The sequence below is a fragment of the Mesoplodon mirus genome, assembly GCF_964341445.2.
Source record: "Mesoplodon mirus genome assembly, chromosome: 20".
In the NCBI taxonomy this organism is placed as follows: Eukaryota; Metazoa; Chordata; class Mammalia; order Artiodactyla; family Ziphiidae; genus Mesoplodon; species Mesoplodon mirus.
In genome coordinates this window covers 27,628,860-27,651,480 of record NC_138996.1, presented here as the reverse complement: position 1 = coordinate 27,651,480, position 22,621 = coordinate 27,628,860, and the positions used below count along the sequence as shown (strand labels likewise).

The following is a 22,621-nucleotide window of genomic DNA, read 5'->3' as shown; positions in this document are numbered from 1 at the left end:
TTGACACATCTCCTTCATTACTAGAGCACTTTTTAATTTGCTTGACACAGTCAGATGTTTCAGGCTTATCCTGTATTTTCCCTGCCCTAGCCCTGAAATCAGCCAATTCTCCGAGGAGTCTTGGTTTCTTTTAGAGGAGAATGGTATTTAGAAGCCAGGATGTGAGTGCTAAGTTGCTATCTAGGTGTAGCTGCTCCCAGGCCATCTTAGTAGATAGAGCAAGGGAATGTCTGCCTGGGTATGTATATACATATACACAAGCACACATGCACATTCGCATCCACGTTTGTTTATCTATATTGAGAACCATGAGTTCACAATGCCTCCAGTTCCAATGCAACATCACATTTCTAGTTTTCTCCCTTTCCAGATGAGAAAGTTGACTTCCATTATCCCTTATATATTTACTTATATGCTCTCTCATGCCAGTCTTTCACCATCACCCCCACGTGGATGCCCTCGTTATCCTACTTAGGTTCCAGTACTCTGTATCGCCCCTTCCCAACTCTGCTGAGACCCTGAACCCTATGCTGGGCCTCCCCTCCACCTAGACACACTCCTCATCCCTTTGGGCTCTGTCACTGTAGGCTGGACCTCCTCTCTGTGGAGAAGACCTTCACGTCCTCCCTGCCTCTGACACCATGCACCGCCCAGTCCCATGCAGGGCCACCCTCTCCACCTGCTTGAGCTCTGACCACTGATGCCAGTGTTCCCACCCATGGGGATGCTTTCTTTTCCCACCTTGGGATGGGACACCCAAAGCCTGCTTTTGCAAGGTCATGAGATGATTCTTCCATGCTTTTTTTTTTTTTCTAAAAGCTTTATTGTTTTACCTTTCATTTTTAGACTCACTATTCATCTGGAATTGATTTTTATATAGAGTGTGAGGTAGGTAGGTGTCAGTATCCATTTTTTATATGCCTATCCAATTGACCCATCATTTATTATAAAGAATGTGATTTTCCATACCAGCTATATATTTTAATATATTTTACAATGTGTTTTTCTTTTGTGTGCTTATATTCTACTAATCTTGAACCTAAAGTTCCTCATTGCCAAGTTGCTAAAGTCAGGTAAAGTGATTATTTGCTTACCCAGCATATAGATTAGAGTTAGATAAAAGGAATAGTATAGTGAAATTTCCTTTAGACTGCAGAAATGGGGAAAACCCCATTCTCCTGAGTGAGACTAGGAGAACCCTGGGTATCTGAGATTCTCTGTTGAGCACCCAGTGTTTTCTATAGCACTCAGGTTTTCAGTACATAGAAATGAAGGCTCAGTGATATTCAGAAGAATCTGGCAAAAATTTGCATTACACTTGCCCGGCCCTACCTATCATTGTTCCTGCTCCTGTGACACGGAATGGGTTCATTATCCCATTTGAAATCGGTAAACAAAGTTGAGAATTAAAACACTTACTCTGGTGGATGTTCAATTTTCTCCCTCCCTGATGTAATTATCCCCCCCCACCAACCCCCAAATTAAGTTTTTGGTGAAATATTCTTGCTTTTACTTAATGGTGTTGAGAATTGTGGAATTTTATGGAAAAAAGTTATTTTCAAGATTTCTGTGGGGAAAACTGAAACATGGGGAGGTTTAGGAACTTTTCAAAAACTCTCTTAACTGGTCAGTGCTAGACTTCCTGATTCTGAAACCCTGGTTTTGCCCAAATCAGTTTATTTTGATGTTTTGTCCCCCATAACAAGTTATAATTTTATGAGATAGGACAATATTTCATCTAAATTTTCCAAAAGTATAAAGGAGTATAAATATTAATGCTAGAAACTAAGAGTTCCTATTTCCTGATACGGTGTCACACATCACCTGTACTACTTTCTCAGTGTAGTGAGATTGTTTCTATTTCATTCGACCTCATATCAGATAGACAGTGGAGCATTTTCTGTCATGGGGTATGCTTTCTCTGGCCACATATGTCAGTCAGTCCAGCAACTGCCCTGAAAAAATCTGACTTATTTTTTTATTGTGAAGTTCATTGCGAAAGCTTGGAATTAAAATCTGTACTGCCAATCTTTTTTTAAAAAACTGTGAGTCACAATATTTCAGAGTCTTCAAAGAGTAGCTCTTCTTAGAGAATCCATTTTCATCTGTTGACTAACAGCTGCAGATTCAAGAATCTGGAACAAATTCAAGAGCTTGGACAAAAACAAGGTAGTCAAATCTATTCTTAGCAATTGATGATCAGACTAAAATACTTCTGGGTTTTTCAGCTTCAGGGGATCTTTTTTAAAACCTGAGATCACAAGGCTATCATTAATCATAGCTGAGATCTATAGTAGTGTGAAAAAGTGACCAAACCACTCCTAAAACATAACAAATTTGGGCAATTGTCATAAGGTTGGTGCTTTGGTCAGAGACTCTTGGATGGGTAGTGGGGCCTTCAGCAGCTTAAAGGCTTGGTGCCACAGCCAGCTTTAAGCTTCTTTTAGAGTTAATTTTAACCTGATTTCATCTATATAAGAGAATGAACTCCACAACTCACTAAGAATAACCACAAGCTTTGGCTCTTAGGAAGTTGGCTGCAGTCTTAGGGGACTTATTAATATATACTATAGTGGGGATACTAAGAAAGTGAAGTCCATCTACCTGTATGAAGTTTGGTGTGCTCAAGGGTAGGCAGAGGAACATCAAGGGAGCTTGAGAAGGAATAGATGTTCGGGAAAGAGAGATTTCTGGGCTGGTGTAGAGTACTTGAGCACGCTTGCAGGCTGAGAAGAGTCAGTGACACAGAAAGACTGAGTGGGAAAAATAAATTGGAAAGAGAACTTGAGGAATAGAGTGATGGAGATGAGTTGGACCAAGAAGAAAGAGGGAAGAACAGTCTCTTTAAACTTGGGAGGGTTTGGTCGTTCTATAGAGATGATAATATAGAGCTTTCCTCCCTCTGACCAAGGCAGAAGTGATGGGGAATGCACTTTCTCTGGACTGAGGCATGTAGGTCAGATAAGTGCTGTTTGTGAAGCTTATCGAGGCTACGTGGGTGTTTATTGGTTTGAATAAATATAGCGGTCGGAGTCTCTGTAGCTTCTTGTAGACTTTAATTCAGCTCGCAGTATGTGACCTTCTTCTTCCTAATGCTAAGCTGCTTTATGCTTTTTAGATACCGAAGGAGCTGCACTAACTCAGGTCACTTGATCACACATTAATAATAGGAGTTCGTTTCCCTTGCTATATAAAGATACCTAGAATATGTGCTTCCAATGGAGCTAATGAATTTGCAATGATAAATTCATATTCCTTGCTTGATTTCAACTGTGAGCTATGACATGAGTCAGAGGTGGTATCCGTGACCATGGAACAGAATGAAACTTCTAAATTGAACCAAGAGCCTGGTCACATTGACAGCATGCCTTCACTAAATTGAATGTCTAGCCAGTTAACACCAATAAAGACAATGTCAAGAACAGATCAGTGACTTTTTGAGCTGGTAGAAGTCTCAGGGGTCATCCAGTCTGTTTCCCTCATTCTGCAGAAAAGAAGTTGTAGCCCAGTGAGTCCAGTCTTTATCCAGAGCTATTTTCATGACAGTCTTCTTACTTACGCCTTACTTAATCATATCATTACTTAATATTTTTATTATTCCACACTACCTTTTTCTAGCACTCATGGAAGAAATGATTTTTATTATAAAGAGAACAAACATAGACTATAAGTAAATATCGATGTAAATAAAATAATACAATAGAGAATTATAACAATGTCTAGGATTCATAGGTTTAAAGATTTCCAAGCCGTATGACTTATTACTGGGGAATATTAGTGAGGTTAAATGCTATTTTTTCCCCTACTTGTTTGGTCCTGTACCAAAGTTAAACTCTGAAACTTCTCATCTATAAAATATTTAGTTGGCAAAGTTGTAAGGAAAAAATTACATTTGAATGTGACCAATATTATGTCAAGAATTTTGTAAGCATTCAATTAAAAATATATATACTAAATAAAATAGATGTAGGCAATTGAGGGACCTTAGTTTTCTTTCTAGCTATAAGATTATAATGTAGAATATTGCCAGTGAGTCTTTGGTGGGGACAGGTTGCTTGTGAGCTCAGGCTTTTAAAATTGTCCTCCTCAAATGAAGAAAAGTTCCAGTGGACTTCCTGAACCTGATCTGTCTTCGTGTGAAATGTCAGTTCTCCTGGGTCACCAAGGATAGGAATCTAGTTCTGGGACTCTTCCAATTTGACACAGTTGTGCTCATTGTAATTGGACCCGGATTTCCAACACCAAAGAACAATTAGAAGGAATAAAGCCACCATTTTGAATCTAGGATTAAACAGTGAAAAGTATACATAATAGTTAGGTGCTTACTTACATATTACTTGCTAGGAAATTTGTTAGATCTTTTGATACGAATTATCTTGATTTAATCCTTATAACAAACCTGTAAAGTAGGGATTATTGTCCTCATTTTATGGTTGATGAAACTGAGGTCTGGAGAGATTTCATGATTTCCCTGTACCTTACAGCTAGGAGATTGTAGAGCTTGGTTTCAACTCAGCTCTGACCGTGTCCAAAGCTCATTTTTGTAACCACCAAGCTCTAATACCTGGAGTATGTTATACTGAAATGGAATCTAGGTGATAATTTTTACAAAGCTTACTGAGGGCTTTGTTGTCCCATGAAAGCCTTATAGTCATCTTAAACTAAAAGCTACTAAATCTCTTGTGCAGAGATAATGTGAGGTGGTCTAGAGCATGGATTTGGAAGCCAGGCCACCTGCGGTCAAATTCTGGCTCCGTCATTTACTACAGGAGAAACCTTGGATAACCTCTTTGTGTTTCAGTTTCCTCAACTGTAAAATGGGAAGAAAAAGAGGACCCACCTCACAGGGCTGCTGTTAAGATTGGATGAATTAATATCGTTAAAGCACTTAGGACCCTGCTTGGTACATAGTAAGAGCGATATAAGTGCTGGCTATTGCTGTTGTATCAGCAGTGATCAAGCATTTTCCAGAAGATGAAAATGAAGCATCTAAACAAGAACGAACATTCCTACCCATGTTGTTTCTTTTGCTCCTGTGCATTTCTAGTCTTAGGACTCTATCTAACGGATTAGTGACAAATACATATTTATATTAATAGTGTTCTTTTTAAAAATAACAGCATTGTTGAGATATAATTCACATACCACATAATTCACTCATTTGAAGTGTGATTCTATGATATGTAGCATATTCACAGAATCGTGCAAACTGAGTTGAAGACTCTTCAGTCTAGAAGAGGCTACAAGACCCCCCAGTGCTAAATTTACTCAAACCAGTAAACACCTATGCACCCTCAGTGAGATTCACAAACGCAGCACTTACCTAATCTAAGTGCCTTGTTTCAGAGAAACTGCATTCCCCATTGCTTTGGCCTTGGTCAGAGGGAGGAAAGCTCTAGATCACCTGTACAGATCGGCCAAACCTTCCCAAGGTCCAAGAGACTGTTAGTCCCTCTGTCTTCTTCTTGGTCCAGATCATGCCCATCACTCTATTCCTCAAGTTCTCTTTCTAACTTTTTTTTCTATATCTAGAATTCCTACCCTTGAAGGCATTCCTTTAGATTAAAGGGCTGTCTCCAGAGCAAAACACAAGTATTAGACATAAAAGGGGCAGTAGACAATTATTAGTACTTGTTAGCAGGAATTAGCCTTTTCCATTGGCTGGCAGAGCAAGCATTAATCTGAGGATTGGGATCAAGGACGGTGTTCATGAGGAGGACTGAGAAGGTTTGCAGCGTGAAGCAGTGTTCTGGAAGGGTCATGGTTGGGAGCTTTGGGAACTTGGACAGCAGCATCTGGAGCCCAGATGTGTGAAGGGGCAGGCAGGGCAGCGTGTGCAGCTGTGTGTGGCATAATGGTCCACAATGCAGGCTCTTGCATGGGACGTTGGTAGCATAACCCTGGTGTTTTAGTGAACCACAGATATACGTGCACTTTGGCATTTATACACGTGATGAGTAATTCACACACCTGTGTTTTTCAACCCCCCCCCCACTTCAGAAAAGGAGATGGAATGGGAATTTGGTCTCATGAGAGGTAGTTCCGAAACTCACAACATAGTTTTGCTCTTGGTACAGAAATAATGACTTGTGTGTACTCCTTCGCCAGATGAATAGTTGAATAAATAAATGAATGGAGTAATTTTTAACCCAAACAAATATTTGGCATTTTGTATCTTAATTTTAAATCTATATGCTTAATATTTCTGATAGGGATAGCAATTAGGTTTTAAGAGCAGCTCTTGTATTATTCTTTGGATAATGGAATTGTGCTTTGGGTTTTTCATAAGTTGAGGTGTGCTGACATGCCTTATTCTTAGAGGAAGGAAAACATGTTGTTAGACATTCTCTGCATACTTGGACAAACTTTTGAGGTAATTCAGAAGATAATGTTAATATCTCATTTTATGTTCTTCTGATGTGAGCAGTGATGAATCATAGTACTACAGAATTTGAAAGAAAGAAATTATGATAAAGCAACCACTTCTTCTAGGTGCTTTGTTTTAAACTTAGTTGCATGAAGCATTCTAATTAGCTTGAAAATGTCAATTTGTAAACATAGCCAACGCATTCAAAAATCCATTTTCTTGTTGTGCCTAGTATTGAACATCTCTTACTGGTAGGTGCTCAACTAAATATTTATGAGTACTCTACAACATGAATAGATGCTTAAGACGATTATCTTGAAATAGTCATGTAGATCAGGTAAATGATTTATTTACTTCAATTATCTGAATACCCTCAATCTGTCTCCAATTTTCCTTTTTTTATGCTTAAGATTCAGATGGCACAGCATTTAAAAAAAAACATTGGCCATGATAACAGGATAATACAGAATAATGGTTGTAAGTAGTAGTCTCCCAGGACTGAAATAAATCTGTTCAAAGGACAACTTGACAAACTTTTGCAACTCAAGTTGTTAGTACAAGAACCCCAAAGCTCCATTCTGCCTATCTTGGGATATTCCTGTGATGGACAAACTTTAGATTAGCTTATGTAGAGATAATCTAAACTGTTTGCACGTCACATTAGCCATTAGTTTTACCTTTGCTTATACAGGTGCAAGTGTATGTGATAACTAGAACTGTTTTTCACTCAAACAGTCGTCCTATTGGTAGAGAGTGTAGCAACTCTATTCTGCATTTACTCTGAAAAAACAGCAATTTAGTTAATCATGAGTCCAAAGTTTACAGATGCCCAGTTCTGTCACGGATCATTTCATTGCTCATTGCTAGCTTTAATAAGCTTATAAATATAAAAACAGTGACTACTCTGCTTTCTAAGAAGACATGGTATTCTGAGAGCTAAATAAAAACTAGTTGGCATCCTTTGTTCATGGCATGAATTCCTATATAAGACCTGGTATGAATTCATTATTGAAGGACAAAGTGCTAGTATGGGGGAAATCCTGTTATTTGTTTGCTTTTTAAACAAAGTTTTAATTCCTTTCCATTTTAACATTGCTATTTTCACCCTGTATGTTACATATTTTAAAACGATTTTTATATTGCATTCATTTCTATTGATTAATTCTGTCATAAATTCCTCTATATGTTTAAATTTCTAGATTTAATCGTCAAAAGAATAAAAATAATGAACATGCAATTTTAGAGTATGCTTCACAAGCCTTAGTCACAGAGACTGAATTATCAGCTTTAAGCCCTATCTTTCCTGAATTTCAGATTAGAACTATACTACTACTTTTTTTCAAACTGTACTACTTTTTTTTCTCATTATTGAACATCTGAACTTAAGTTCATTATGTACTCTACTACATATAAAATGTGTAAAATATAATTTTAAGGAAAATACTGTCTGATATCCAGCATCAAATGTACATTAATGTACAATATACTGTCTAATCTACACTTTCCTTCTCATGCGTCTTTCATTCTTATCTAACTTCTTTTTAGTGTGGTACACATACCTTCAACGGCACTTCCTGACTCCAGAGATGCTGTTTGACCTTCTCCAGATAACACCAGGCAGACTTACACTGACAAGTGCCTTGGGTGTGTGAGGGGGAGGGGCAGAGAGGAGACACAGTGGGGATTAAGCGCTTTTCAAACAGCTTGTATGTGATCCTCCTTATCATAACTCTGCCTTTATCCCCTAGTCCAGAAATGCCTGGTGCTGTCAATTCCCATGCTGTTTCAAATGCTGGAGAGTAAATTGGGTTGGTTTTCAGTTTTCTCCCGTTGCTGCTTTGGATTTTAACTTTCTCAGGTTTCCTAAGTCAGTTACCATGCATTTGCCCTCTAGCTTCCAAACTTTTAAGATTATATCCTTACCAGAAAAAATATTTTAAAATAATATCTGAACAAAAAATGTAATGTATTTGAATACATTGATTTCTTTGATTGCAGAATTTTCTATTTTATTGGAATAGCTTTGTGAGTGAATTTGTGTTTTGGTTCAGGGGTTCCAGTTGTTTTTTTTTTTTTTTTTTTTGGCTCACGGGCCCAGCCGCTCCGTGGCATGTGGGATCTTCCCGGACCGGGGCACGAACCCATGTCCCCTGCATCGGCAGGCGGACTCTCAACCACTGCGCCACCAGGGAAGCCCAGGGGTTCCAGTTTTGATCTCAGATGCCCATAGGGGCCAGGCAGGTGTTCTGGCTCCTCTCACTGGTTCAAAACCTCAGACAGGTCAGGGTCAGAAATAATTAGTTAAGTTTGGGAGAACCCCAGAGCAATACAACCTGGGCCCTATTTTCCATTTGGGACAATAGGAGAATCCTTGCTCCAGGCCCAGAGGCAGCAGCTGCAGTAGGGTAGAGATGACTTTGTGACACAGTGGTGAGACTGAGGGCTTGAGACAGTCCCCACCTCCCCAGCCTGCTGGTTCCCATGTTTGTACTTGGAGAGGACAGTTTAATCAGCTCCCCTGGGTCCCCAGTGAGGATCATGGGAAGTAGGTAAGACATGCAAGTAAGGGGGCATTGCCGTGGAGCCACCATAGTGAGAGGCAAGGTGACAAAGCAGAGCCAGGGGCCAGATAGCGTTCATGTCTGAGATGCAAAGGATCCAAGAATCCAGGGAAGGCTGAGCTGAGACTCTTGGACGTGGTGGTAGAGGTGGGCTTGTTGCCTGGTCCCAACTATGTTGAGAAAACAGAGCACAGGTGGAATCATGGATTTCAGCAGAGAATACAAGCAGGACCCCAGGAGACCAGCAGACCCCTCCCTTCCTCAGGGGGTCCCCTAAATGTCTCCTCTTGGAGGTGCCATCTTGGGAAGGAGAAGGTGGTGGTGGTCAGCCTTGAGAATAAAGAACTAGCCTTGATAGAGTCTGAACCTTGACTTTGTATATTTATCTGAAAGAGACATTTAAAATGAAAGAGACTATTTCAAAGCAGCAGAAACTGTTTTAATCTGAAAGAGACTGCATCACGTTTAACTAGCAAATTTAAAATTTCCCCTCCTATCAGCAGAAATTGTGGGTTCAGAAGAGTGAATGAGTTATGAAAACTAAAGAAGCCACATTTTTCTTAAAATACCTGAGTTGTTAGTGTACACGACGAGATATGACTGGGCCCTCTCATTGGAATGTTGATTTTATCTGAATTCACTGAGTGCCACTTCGTTAGGTATTTTATTTTATTATTATTTTTTTAAATGTTTTATGTATTTATTATGTATGCTGCATCCAGTAGTATAACTGTTTGAATATGAAACTAGAGAGATCTAGGGAATTTCTCCCTGACATGCACTATTATAGTTAAAACAGATAACAGACACCTGCAGGCGGTCTTAGAATACAAGATTGTCATTTGTCGTAAGTACTGTAATTGCAAAATCAACTGGTTAAGGAAGGGCAATTAGACTCCCCCTAAAATCTTGATGTTTACATGTTTGATGGTCATATTATAAATGTAAAATATAGAGTGTGACATAAAAATTATTGCTCTAAATTTCATTAAGTTATTGCTAGCCCCAAAGAGAAACACAGTTGAATGTATGTTTCTGTTAGCGCAGGCATCTGCCTCCCATTCCTTCTCCTGAGGATACAATGAGATAAGTGTCTAAAAGCTTGGTTCTAGATTTGGAGTCAGCCCTTTGCGCTACTTCTGCCCCGAGCCGTTAACGTCTGCCTGTGAGGGTGCGCCTGGGTGAGTGCGTGTTCCGTCTGCCGGAGACTTAAGCTTTGGGATAAAGAGTGACTGTGTCGTAGCCCTCTGGGGGCCTCATGCGGGCCCGCGCGTGGGTTTCGCAGTACAGCTCCCCCTCCACGAAGAAGTAGCCCTTTTGTTTGAGGTTGAGGTTACAGTCAGCACACACGAAGCACTCTGGATGCCGATGCTTGTCCCTTGCCTTCACAACCGCACCACTGTTGGGGGAAAAGGAGGCCTCATGAAAAAAAACCCCACAAAGCCAGAAACATGATACAAAGGCAGACAGCACTACAGATAAGGCAGGTGTTATCTGTTTCACGTTCAGGAAACAATAGCTGCAAAGCTGGGCACAGCTGTGGAACTGATGTAGTTGTCAGGGAGAGCCAAGACAACCATAGTAAACCTTCACATGTGTCTCTCTGTCGTTGACATGTGAATATTTTTCAGATCTTTTTCAAACGGGTTTTTTTTTTTTTTTTTTTAGAAAAATGATAGGATCCTTACTTCATGATCATTCCCCGTTGTTTCTTTGAGAGAGGGAGAGATGATACAGATAAAACAGACACCTCTGCAAAGGATTCTGACTTTGGCCAAGGTCGTTGTCTACACAACTAAAAGTCCCTCTGCTTACTGTCTAGCTTGGTGGTCCAGCCTCTATTCTATGGAACACAGAGAGAACAGATCAAAGGGCAGAGATAGAATTTCCCCTGGTGGGTGGACTTGGCCTCTACCGTCAAACCAGTTTAATTCCAACTTGGGGGCAATAATTGCTTCGGGTAACATCACAACCTGTCGTATGTTTTGAGGTCCTGTCTGCTCCCATCTCCCTGTCCTGCTTGTTTCTCTGTCTCACAGCCCCTTCTGTGCTGTAACCAGGCTTATCTCCCACTGCCCTCCTGGGATGAGTCCTGGGTAAGTAGACAGATGGTGCCTCAGTGTGTGAGCTAATGACAGAGGAACAGAAAAAAGGGATGGAAGAGGCGACCACATGGGGCATGAGGTGGAGAGACTGAAATGCTCTGGTTCACTTGAAGGTTTGAACTGGCAAGTGTGGCTATTCACACATGAAGTGCCTTGAAATGGAAGCTGACTATGTCTAAAAATCATATTTCAATATTTCTGCAACTTAAGAAACCACGTAAAGATAATGTGTTTTAATTAATAACTGGGTGACCCCCATATTTGTTTTCCTGTGTTTATACAGAAAAGGAAGTGTTCAAAGACTATATACATTAACAAAGGGAGGGCTTTTTGAAGTGAAGTTATTCTTGGAAATGGCTTTGTAGATATACTTCTGGGGCAGTTTCTTTTCACCAGAATATGTCTGAAATTATAAGTCAAGATATCCGACTCACATTCTATGCTAATTTGGGGGTACATCGAAGGAATTCTGGTCAAAATGTGCAGACATTATATTTCAAGTCAATGAATAGAAATTTGTTTTTCATAAAACTTAAAACCTTTTCTATATACGGAGTCTTAAAGTACAAGAAATAGAGAACTGACAGCAAGATTTATGATGAATTTTGGGGTTGAAAATGAAACTTACACAATGCCACTCCCACATTTGTCACAGAGTGTCATCTTCTGTGTGCTGCCAGCACCGCATGGGACTTTTGTAACTGGAGCTCTCACACTCCGAGTTCCAGCAGGACGGTCATCTGAAAAACAGAGTGTTTCCATTTATGGCAAGGGAACAGCTGGCAACAGTTTATACTTTGCTTCTATTTTAAGGTGTGCACTTTAACCTGAGGAATTCTTAGTTGCGCCCACAATATCATTTAGGAAGAAGCAGGACTGGTTCAAGCATAATTTGTCTGAAACGGGACCTTACAAAACAAAATTAGTTAAAAATTGTCATAGTTGTTGTCACAGGGAGCTGTTACAAAATGCCCAGAGGGGCAGAGAGCATTTTGCATTCTTCTTTTTTTACCTGTGGTTAAAATATACATAAAATCGACCATCTTATCTATTCTTAAGTGTGTAATTCAGTAGCATTAAGTATATTCCCAATGTTGTGCAACCATCACCAATATCTATTTCGAGAACTTTTTCATCATCCAAAACAGAGACTCTGTATCCAGGAAACATTAATTCCACATTCCCCCCTCCTTCCAGACCCTGGTGACCTCTATTCTGCTTTCTGTGTCTATGACTTGCCTATTCTAGGGCCCTCATATAAATGGAATCGTACAATATTTATCCTTATGTCTCTGGCTTATTTCACTTAGCAGAATGTTTTCAAGGTTCATCCACGTTGCAGCATGTATCAGAATTTTCATTCCTTTTTAAGGCTGAATAATACTCTACTTTATGGATATAGCACATTGGGTGTATCCATTCATGTGTGGATAGACATTTAGGTTCTTTCCACCTTCTGGCTGTTGTGCATAATGCTTCTATGAGTGCTGATGTACGAGTATTGGTTTGAGTCCCTGCTTGCAGTTCTCCTGAGTATACACGTAGCAGTGGGATTGTGGATCCTATGGCAATTTGAAGTTTAACTTTTTGAGGAACCACCTTACTGTTTCTCACAGTGGCTGCACCATGTTACATTCCCCATCAGCAATGCACAAGGGTCCCCATTTCTTCATACCCTCACCAACACTCATTTTCCTTTTTTTTTTTTGATAGTGGCTATATTAATGGGGCATTTTGCATTTTTGTGCAACTTCTGAAGGACAGTATATCTTTTGGAAGTGGAAAAACATTGGTAAGAGTATGAACTCTGAAGACAGCAGGAGTGGGCTGGAGACCCAACTCTGTTTCTTACTTGCTGTGTGACTTTGTACAAATCCACCCTCTCTATGCCTCATTTTCTCTTTTGTTAAATAGAGAAAATAATAGCTCCTACCTCACTGAGTTATTGTGAGGATTAAATGACCATGTGTGCAAAGCACTCAGCACAGGATTTGGAACACAGTAAGGGTTCATTCCAGTGTTATTTAAAAATTTTGATGATCATGATACCCTGGAATATGGGGGAGGCTGAGAAATTTTGCAACATTTTATGATCTATAAGCTGAGCTAGCCCTTGACTACTGTGGATGGGATTTATCTTCAGCACCCTTTAATCACCAAGTTGGTGGCTACCTGGATATGTCTGGAAGCTACTTTCCTTAACCAAGCACCACCTGAGTCCTTTTCAGCAAAGAAATCATTTGATGACTGATTAAAATCGGGTTTTAGACTCTCATTCCCATTATGCTTGCTGCCCTCCCCCACCCTGCTCCTTCCAATAGCCTCTATCAATAACGTTTCAGCAGATGTTCACGACTGCTCACCATCGTTCACTAGTTCCTGGAGCACCCTGAAGGAGCCTGACTGGCGAGGCTGAGTCGGTTCATTCCGATTGTCGTGGAGCATCCGGTACACATCCGACTGGGGGGGCACTGGGGAGGCCGTGGGTTCACTGGAACACAACACAATGGTGGGTGAAGCAGCATCAGGAGTGTGTGTATGTGCAAGAAGCCACAAGATATCAACAAGCAGTGATCACTATATTTACAGCAACTCCTGGACAGAAGTTCAGTATTTTCAAGTTAATCTCTGTTATATCAATAGCTAAAAATATAATGTGAATTCACACGGGTTGCCTTAAAAATATCAGTAATTAACCTGGGGGTCACATCAGCATTTCTCCATGTGGCAGAATCCTTTGGAGGGCAACTAAAATGTGATTGTTAGGAAATAGTAATTTAAAAAATAGTGCTTATATCTGATGGATATATAATTATAATGTGAACAAAATTAACATTTCTCAGAAAAAAAAGGACAACATACACGTGATAGAAAGTGCACGAGTGAGCCCAGTTTGATTATTCTCAGTCATAAAGATGTCAGTAAAATTCAGATTCATTTCTGATATTAAACCAACAGTGTATGGTTTAGTTTTGTTAACTCCTGTAGACAACAAAGGTATCATTTTGCTTGTAAATTGAAGAAATTCAACTTGTCAGTCTTTGAAAGTGCATAATGTAGCAACTTTCACATAGAAGTCAGCTTTGTTGGCTACTAAATAGCCACATTATAATTCATTTACAAAAATGATAGAAGCTTTATTTTAATAAACTTTCTACAGATACATTCATGATGAACAATAAAAAATGCCACAATAAAAATAGATGTCAGGCACTGAGTTGCTTTATTATTTTATGTCATTTAATTGCATTATCTAGATAAGGTAGTTGCTATTTGCACATATTTTTATTACCATTGTCATATTTGGAAATAATCATCTTATATATCTGAAACTCCTTGCAAATGGCTTTGAAATACATTATGGTATTATTATCACATTGTATTCATCCCAAGAGTTATCTTTGGGATATTGTTACATAGCATTCATAAGCATTATCATACTTTATAATGGCCCTATAATATTGAAAGAAGTAATAAGATTTTACCTTATAATAAATATTTTTAATTGAAAGTGCTTGATGGCAAAAGTACTTTGAACAAATATGCATACTAAAGGAGAAATGAGCCAAAATAGCGATCAATGGAAATTAAATATCTATAGCAGTAGCTTGAGATATTCACTTATAAACCATTATTCATGGCAAAAATTTTAAATGAAAAATAATTAACTCTCCACAAGATGCCATTAGAAGAAAAAAGAGGTATCATCTCTTTTAAAACTTCTCTGAACCTCCCATCCCTTTCCCAGTTTTTGACCCCCAAAGGAGAAACATAGATTATCCCAGATTATAAATCACTTTTAAGAAGTATTGTACCAGACATTCGTAAACTACACTGTAGTTTTTCAAAAGACATATACATTTGGTCCTTCCATGATTTCAGTTTATTGCGATCTGTCACATAAAACTCTACTTGGTTAATTTTTCAAATCGCCCTTATCATTAGGCCTAGGTATCTGCAATAAATCCTTAGTATTTTTTCTGAAAGCTTTTCACAAAGCTTTCTTTCAATGATAAGACAGTGTTACAAGACACCAGTAAAGTTGACATTGCCCATGTGTTTAGTTAATATGCCAATGGTTCAAAAAGACTCATATTACCTCATTGAGGGTGTTTCCCCTAGAGCTGTTGAAACCTGACCCTGAAGTGTTTCCATAATATTGTCATCTGAGTACAACTGCATAGGTGTATTAAACTGAGCATGTATAATCTTCACACCAGGAAGTTCCATTTCCAAAGGAATGTTAGGGGCCATCTTAGCAGCAACTTTCAAGTCACCTGGGTAAATAGTACTAAGAGTACTGACAGAAGAAGGGGTGCTACGTCCACTGCCACCGTCAATACCGGACGGAGTACTGCATCCACTGTGTTAATGACCACGTTACACAGAGATGACACAGGAACCAGAAAATCCAGACAGGAGAACACAGAGAACAAGTACAGAGAAGTTAAAAGTAAGAGGTGAATTAAATCAAATGAAAAAAATATTTATTTCTGGCTAGAAGTTATTTTCAAAAGGGAAGACATTTAAAAATTCATGATTGAAAAACGTTTTAACAAAATTAAAAGGTACAGGTGATATTGCATTGTTTGGCTCTGTTCTACTAGACAGTATGTTCTACAAGACGAAGGCTTCATGTAAAAAGAGCTGTGCATAAAGGAAGTGGCTCAGGGAAATTACATTAGCGGGACATCCTTTTACATTTCTGAGCTGCAGTTTTTAAAACTAAAATATTAATGAATGATCCTTCACAAATAGTAATATGAATATGCAGCATGAAGATCCAATCAAATATTTAGGCTAAACATTTCAAAATAAGAAGTATTTTCAGAAATGCAGTTGGGCCTTAATTGAATAGTAATTGGCAACTTGTAGGTTATGTGATAGAGATTATTTTTTAAGACTATTTTGTAAATATTTTATTGTTACTATTTTAACTTTTTCTACTTTCATTCTTTCATTTTGTGAAGACTACACTTTAAAAAATTGTTCGGTGATTTGATATAGGCTCTAGAAACAGCCAATAAATGCCTGTCACCTTGAAATGAATGATTAGAGGGGAAATAAGGTGATCTCAAACTCTGTGAATGCTACTTAGAGCTAAGATATATATATTTCTTTTATACATAGCTATTTCTTGTAAAATTTTGGAAGCACGCATATATTTCCATGCATAGTTCTCATTTCCTTTTAAAGACAATTTAAGGCAACTCATTATTAAAACATCAGAAAGGCCAGTCATGCAATTTTAAGGACAACTACAGAAATTTCTTATTCTCTATGAATAGAATTTGCTGTGGATAGGAGGTTAGTCATAACTGAAGCCAATGACTAAAAAATCATTTCTCTACATGTATTTTAAGTGCAGCATGAGAAATGCATTTTTTGAGAAAAGGAATATATTGTGTTTTTTTTAAGCACAGTCATTTAAGACAAAGCTAAAAGAAATAGTAATATTAATGTGAACTTCAGTCATGCCTGCAGGTTAGTGCCGCTGTAAACTGAAGGCAGAGAACAATTTATATAGTGTGTTTACCTGAAAGTCAGTGTCCTCTGAGGGCTCAAGTATGGCCTCATACCTGCATTTACTCTCTAGGGCTACTAATGCCAGCCTCAGCCCCGTTCAGAGAGCAAAACCCAAAAGCATATATTGGGCATTGATTTTACTGACTTCATCAATGCTGCAGCCTGGATAGTCTGGGCAACCCATGTCACTAGATGAATTAAAATTTTTTGTTGTGTTGTGTTACCCAGTTCAACCACCTGCAGAGACTGAATGGGGCAGGTACATATGAACTTGCTCCTTCACTTCCCGACTACTGAGAACTTGTTTGAAACTTAATCAGTAAATTGGTTGATCACATACAAAAATGTCAAATGGTTTATTCACCATTTTCATAGGCTCAACACTCTGCTGAAATTGACTTCAGTTGGTAAAAGAAGAGAAATAACATTTCAGTTATAGTGCAGTTTAGTCAGGATCGTATTGATTTGACCTCAGTATAATGAAGCTTGTTAAATTGTAATTTAGGGATTTGAAACACTGAGTTTCAATATTGGGAGGCTTGGGCTTAAAATAGCGGACCTTTTGAACAAGGATTTATAACTACACGACCTTACTGTGTGCCAGGCATGGTGCTAGATAGTGGAGAAGTAAACTATGGTCAACTCAGAACTTACAGATATACCTTATTTTACAGTTGTAATTAGTATTACATTTTTTTCTGTTATTAGTGTTCTTATACACATGCATGCTTGTGTATATAACTTTATTTAAGCAGAGACTGTGTCTTCTATTTCCTAGTTTCTTTATCATTCTATGTAGGGGCCCGTGTCTATTGAATAGATAGGAAATAAACCCTAAGCAAAAAACAATTATTTTTTTATAAATTTCTGGGACAATTTTAAAAGAGCTCTTGAACTGACGCTTTAAATAAAATAGTTTTCATGGACTCTAGTCACTGTGGAGATCATCATGGGTCACCATGACCTATTCCTGTGACCTGGAAAGGTAGATACCATTGAGATTTCTTGACATTGACTTACTGGCTTGGCAACGTGTAAGGTTGATGATATACTCAATTACTATCATACACCTGGATAGATCATTAGACAGAGAACTGACTTCCTTGGTGTGTATATAGACTTTTGGGGACATGGTTCCAGAAGCGACTTGTCCAAAAATCACTCACCAGATTGTATTTTATCATTTGGATCTAGCCTTATATGTATTTTTAATGATAGCTGTGGCTTTAAACATTTACATATTTTCATATGAAAATACTGGTCTTTTAATATGCTTCAATTAGGATGAAACCATTGAAAGAACCCTAACTAATAGTAAGACCCAGGGAAATGAATATATTAGCATCTCCAACTTACTTCTGATTCAAAAGTTGTTTATTAATGGTGTAGTTATTGCTTGGTAAGTAGCCACTCAAAATTCCACCTTGATGAAGAATCATTTGGTAAGAACAAGAAATTCAGAAACTAGAGCAAATAGTGAGGGGGCACAGGAAGAAAGGAAGGATAATAGAAGCATTTTTATAATTTTTTTAAAATTTGTGTACTGGTACCTGTTTTTTAAGTAGATCCTCTCATCTCTGTTTTTCCACTCCCCTCTTCCAAATTTAGCTAGATTGAAAGGCACCAGCTTACAATGACAGAATTATGAGTGGCTTATTATTATCACCATGTTTGAATTAAAATGAAAATGTAAAAGAAGGGCATTACATACCTGAATCTCCTTGACTTTCCCTGAATTTTTATAAAATTAAATGTTATTGGTCTTCAGCAAAAGCAAGATCTGTGTTACTCTAATGTATCATTTTATTTGAGCCTCGTGGAGTCCTATAGCTCAAGTTAGTGAGCTTACCATTATGCTAAGCTCAAAAGAATGCAAGTACATCCATTTTACTCTGCTTCTCTGGGAAGATGTATATATTATGTATATATTTATTCAATAGTAAAAGAGCATTTTAACTTTTAATCCAGTTTTTTTAATGTTATTTAGAGTGGGGTTGGGAAGCTGTTGAATGTGGAGAAATAGAGAAAAGATACAGAGGAAAATGGAATATGAAGGAGGCAAAAACTAAGAGAAGCAAAAAAAGGATTGTTCAGAGTTGCCAGTATGAGGGAAGGGTAACAGCTCCTGATTCTTCTTGCTACTCAGGAAGTCTGATTAGGTCCTCTTGGGCTTTTGTTCCTTTACCTAATGAACATTTGTTGAGCATGTACTCCGTCCCAGCCCCTTTTCTAGGTGCCGGGGATATAATATGTAGTGGGGGCAGATGTATTTGGTAGTCATTGCCTTTTTAGCATCTTTCTCCTGCTCTTTTACTCCACTCCTTCTTTCTGAGTCTGATATCACAAAATCGTCTGACTTATTTTGAGGTAATCCTCCGGCCCTGACTGTAGCTTATAGAAAGGTCTGCACACGGAAATCATATATCAAATGATGACTGACCGTCCACAGCAGGCATCATAAACTCAGATGTCTCCAGGGGCCAGGAGGGTCACACATATATGAAAATGGGCCAGGTATCATACGCTTAGGCATGATGGGCATTTTGGCAGGATAGAGAGTAGATGTTCCATCTTAAACTTAAATTCAGTATTTTTAAAAACGGGAGGGTTAAATAAAACATTGTCAATTGACTCCACCTATGGACCCCTATTAGTGACACCTGATGTAGATCATTATTCAATGATCCTAACCTGTTAGGATTGATCCAGCCTAACCCCCAACTTCCTTCCTCTGGGCTGATGGATGTAGCTGAGGTCAGAGGAATGTGTTTGGGTTTGAGGTTTCCCGAAGTCACTATTTCCTGATGTGGCAAGACAGGGCATTGATTTCTTTCCTCGTAGGTTGGAATTCAGTTTCTAGAGAAGATTTGAAAAGGATCATCTGAAGATGATCTGTTTCTCTAACTGACAGACAAGAAGAGATCTTGCTCATTTTTATTCCAATGTGTGCACAGTTATCCATGAGGGTAACCCAGTAAATCCTCTGGCTCCAACTCTTTCTTTCTTTATACTTACTTTCCCCAAGTGGAAAAGTTCCTTTTCAAGTGGCTTCTCTTCCTTTGCAAGTATCCATAAGAACGCAAATTTATTTTTATGTAAGAGCTAGAATGAGTGGGGTTACCCACTGGGCTCTGATGGTGCAATGTGAATTAGGTGCTGAGATGAGATGATCAGAGACTGTCAAACATGGAAAGCTACACCAGCCTTTCCACGTTTGCCTCACCTGCTTCCTTACTCCTGACTGGGGGCTGGTTTTCATTTTTGTTCCTGCTGACTGGGGCTTCCTGCCCTGGGATAGGGTATGTCTGCCTGCCTCAAAAGGTCACTGTGTTCTGGATGGGATCCTCAGAACAGCAGTTATAAATACACACAGGGATTGCATAATATTTCACAGCTCTATAATCTGGTCAATATTTATTCTCTTCTCTGCTAAGTGAATTTGTTTCTTTTGCTTTTGAAATAAGCTTCAAAATGAGAAAAGTCACTCCAAACACCTAAGAGTTATGTGTCTTGGTGATTAGTAGGATTTATTAAAGATGCATGCACTCCAAACTTCACAATCTTAAAGCTTTATGACCTGCTTCGGCCTGGGATTGTGAAAGGTTTGGGCCGAATATTGTGCTTGTGTTCAAAGTAGTTCACAGCCTGTAAAAACAAAGGGTTAAAAAAGTCCCTCAGTGGAAGACTAATATATATATATATATATATATATATTTAGATAAAATTAAATGAACAATAATCGTATAGAAAGGATTATTTACCACCAAATATTGACATGACTAAGAAGGGTGATGATGGAACCAGAGCGATTTCTTCCTTTTAACCATCTATTCACTAAATGTTCTGGAACTGGCAGATTGGACTCCAGAACATTAGAACCATGTTCTAGATGCTTGTCTTTAAGATAAAAATCTGATCGTGCCTTCAGGAAAGTAAAAATAAAACAGCAAGAGCTGGACTTTTGAAAGGAAGAGAAGCCATACTATCACCATTAAGAACATGGTGGCCAGAAACCAAGTGGAGTACTTACCTTTGAGGTGAGCTAGGAATGAGCCCGCGCAGCTGCCCGTGAAGCGCATCTTGTATATTGCTGGTTGAATAGAGCCCAATGGGTGAGTTATAGGAAGCGCTCACTACCTGTCTTTTGTCATCAATGTTTGCTGCTGCAACAAAAGGCTGGGCCCTTCTGTTGTACCCGGCACCAATGGGTTTGAACTCCTGTACAATGGCAGACAAAATACACAGAGCCACAGAACGCACAACAAAGCCGTTAATGCGCAAATCAACAGCATCGCTCTTGTTAATCAAGGTTTCTTTACCACTACGAGATTAATGGCCAGGTTAAAGGAGGACTGCATTCGCCGTGAACTTTACATGTGCTGTAATCACCCACCAGATGTTCAGGGGCAAAGGAACTGACCTTATTTGAAATATTATAAAATAATTCGAATATTAAACCTCTTGTCTGCTCCCTACTGACTTCTACATCTAGAGCTTTTAAGAAATTCTCATAAGACTCATTTGAATCCAGAAATTATGTGTTGGAAGTGAGATTTTTGGCTTAGAAGAATTATTCTACTTAACATTGTCTTAAGTAGAACTTACATATGCTGTCTCTTCTAGTAATATCTTAAAATTTCCCCCATTTTAGAAAATGGGAGAATAAAACAATCAGAAAGGGAGTGAGCATTTATAAATAACTGTACTGAGTCATTATAACTAATCCAAGTCTTTTTCTTAATTCCTACAACAAACAAAATTCTTAATTTGCATTAAGATATAACCTTAAATTTAGAAAAAAATAATAGGAATTAAAAGACTTTCCTTATGAAAGCAGGAATAACATTTATAGAAAACCCTCCCTTTCTATTGTGATGATTTCATGTTGTACGTTCATGTTTACTCTAATCCCAGAAAGACTTAAGTCAGCAATTTAGAGAGAGCTAATTTATATGATTCACAAAAGTATTTTCACTTCATTGCTTTGGGAGAAGGACCAAACTTCACTCCTAAACTCTGGGTGTGAAACATGCCTGAATGATCTGAAACTCTGTATTACTGTCTTCTAATGTAGGAATCACTTTTTCCAGTTTTTATACAGATTTATAATTTCGTAAAGTTCATTAAACTTTTTTTTCTTCTAAGCAACAGAAGAAAACCAAAAGGGAATGCTGAAATACACACAAGCTGGTTCTCTTTCCAAATCTTTTCATTTGGCAGAATTAGTAAGATCAGTCTTTACAATATTTTTGCTCACACATTCACATCAACTTCCTTTACTTTTGACTGTGCCGCCAGTGTTTCACATGGATCTCAAACAGCACAAACATTTATGATTATTTGAAATGGTTAATGGAGACTGTTTTGATTAAAAGAAGAAAAAGGTCTTGTAATATTCGTATCTTTTTTTTTCTTGTCATTGTAGGTGAGTAAGGTGTGGGATGGTGCTTTTAAGAAAAGAGATTGTATTCCTTTCTTAGGGGTGGAACCACAGTTTTGCGTGGTGATTCCAGAGAACACCAATGACTTCCTTTAGAGACCCAAGCAGCACACCGCTTCCTTTTGGTTCTCCTGAGCAGGCAGTTGTCACACACCCACTCCCTATTCCCCCATCTAGGCCTGTTGGCAAAGCCCACTTAAAAAATCGTTATGACAAGGCAAATGGGGTGCAGCTTCAAATACTAGCCCTGCAGAGTCTTTGACTCCAGGTGCCCCAAATCTCATGGTACCTAAAAATCTGTGATGTGGTAAAGAGGAGCTTTTCTCTCATCAACATTGGGCAGCAAAATTTAACAGCCTCCTGAACTTGAAAAGGTCTGAGTTGAATACAAAGCCTGTGATTCTATAGTATGATTGAATTGACTAATATCTTATTGATTCAGTTGTTTTATCTCCAGAATAATGACTCACTGCCTAGAAGTTGGTTGGGTGACAATGTAGTTGCTGATATTAGATAGCAGAATGACTGAAACAACCGAATACGGCTTTAGAAAAATGCTGAATCCCAGAACATGTGAAAATGTGTGCAAACATCTATATACTGGTACAATCTGATTGCTTTG

At 38.5% G+C, this 22,621-nt stretch overlaps 2 protein-coding genes across 3 annotated transcripts in view; one reads left to right on the top strand and one right to left on the bottom strand.

Annotated features, from left to right (window-relative positions):
- CFAP96 (cilia and flagella associated protein 96) overlaps positions 1 to 22,621 on the top strand; it is a 146,049-nt gene that overhangs the window by 38,011 nt on the left and 85,417 nt on the right. The gene's annotated exons all lie outside the window — the stretch shown is intronic.
- The window catches only part of PDLIM3 (PDZ and LIM domain 3), a 30,068-nt gene continuing 16,798 nt past the window's right edge, over positions 9,352 to 22,621 (bottom strand). The window contains exons 4-8 of one of the 2 annotated variants that reach the window (XM_082608350.1): positions 20,137 to 20,204; positions 15,133 to 15,396; positions 13,397 to 13,524; positions 11,662 to 11,773; positions 9,352 to 10,327 (exon numbers count right to left, since the gene is read on the bottom strand). In XM_082608350.1, coding sequence (XP_082464476.1) covers positions 10,138 to 10,327; positions 11,662 to 11,773; positions 13,397 to 13,524; positions 15,133 to 15,396; positions 20,137 to 20,204 — 762 coding nt within the window. In that variant the 3' untranslated portion in view covers positions 9,352 to 10,137. Of the gene's footprint in view, positions 10,328 to 11,661; positions 11,774 to 13,396; positions 13,525 to 15,132; positions 15,397 to 20,136; positions 20,205 to 20,589; positions 20,778 to 22,621 lie in introns of both variants that reach the window. The other variant, XM_082608351.1, reaches the window with a different exon arrangement.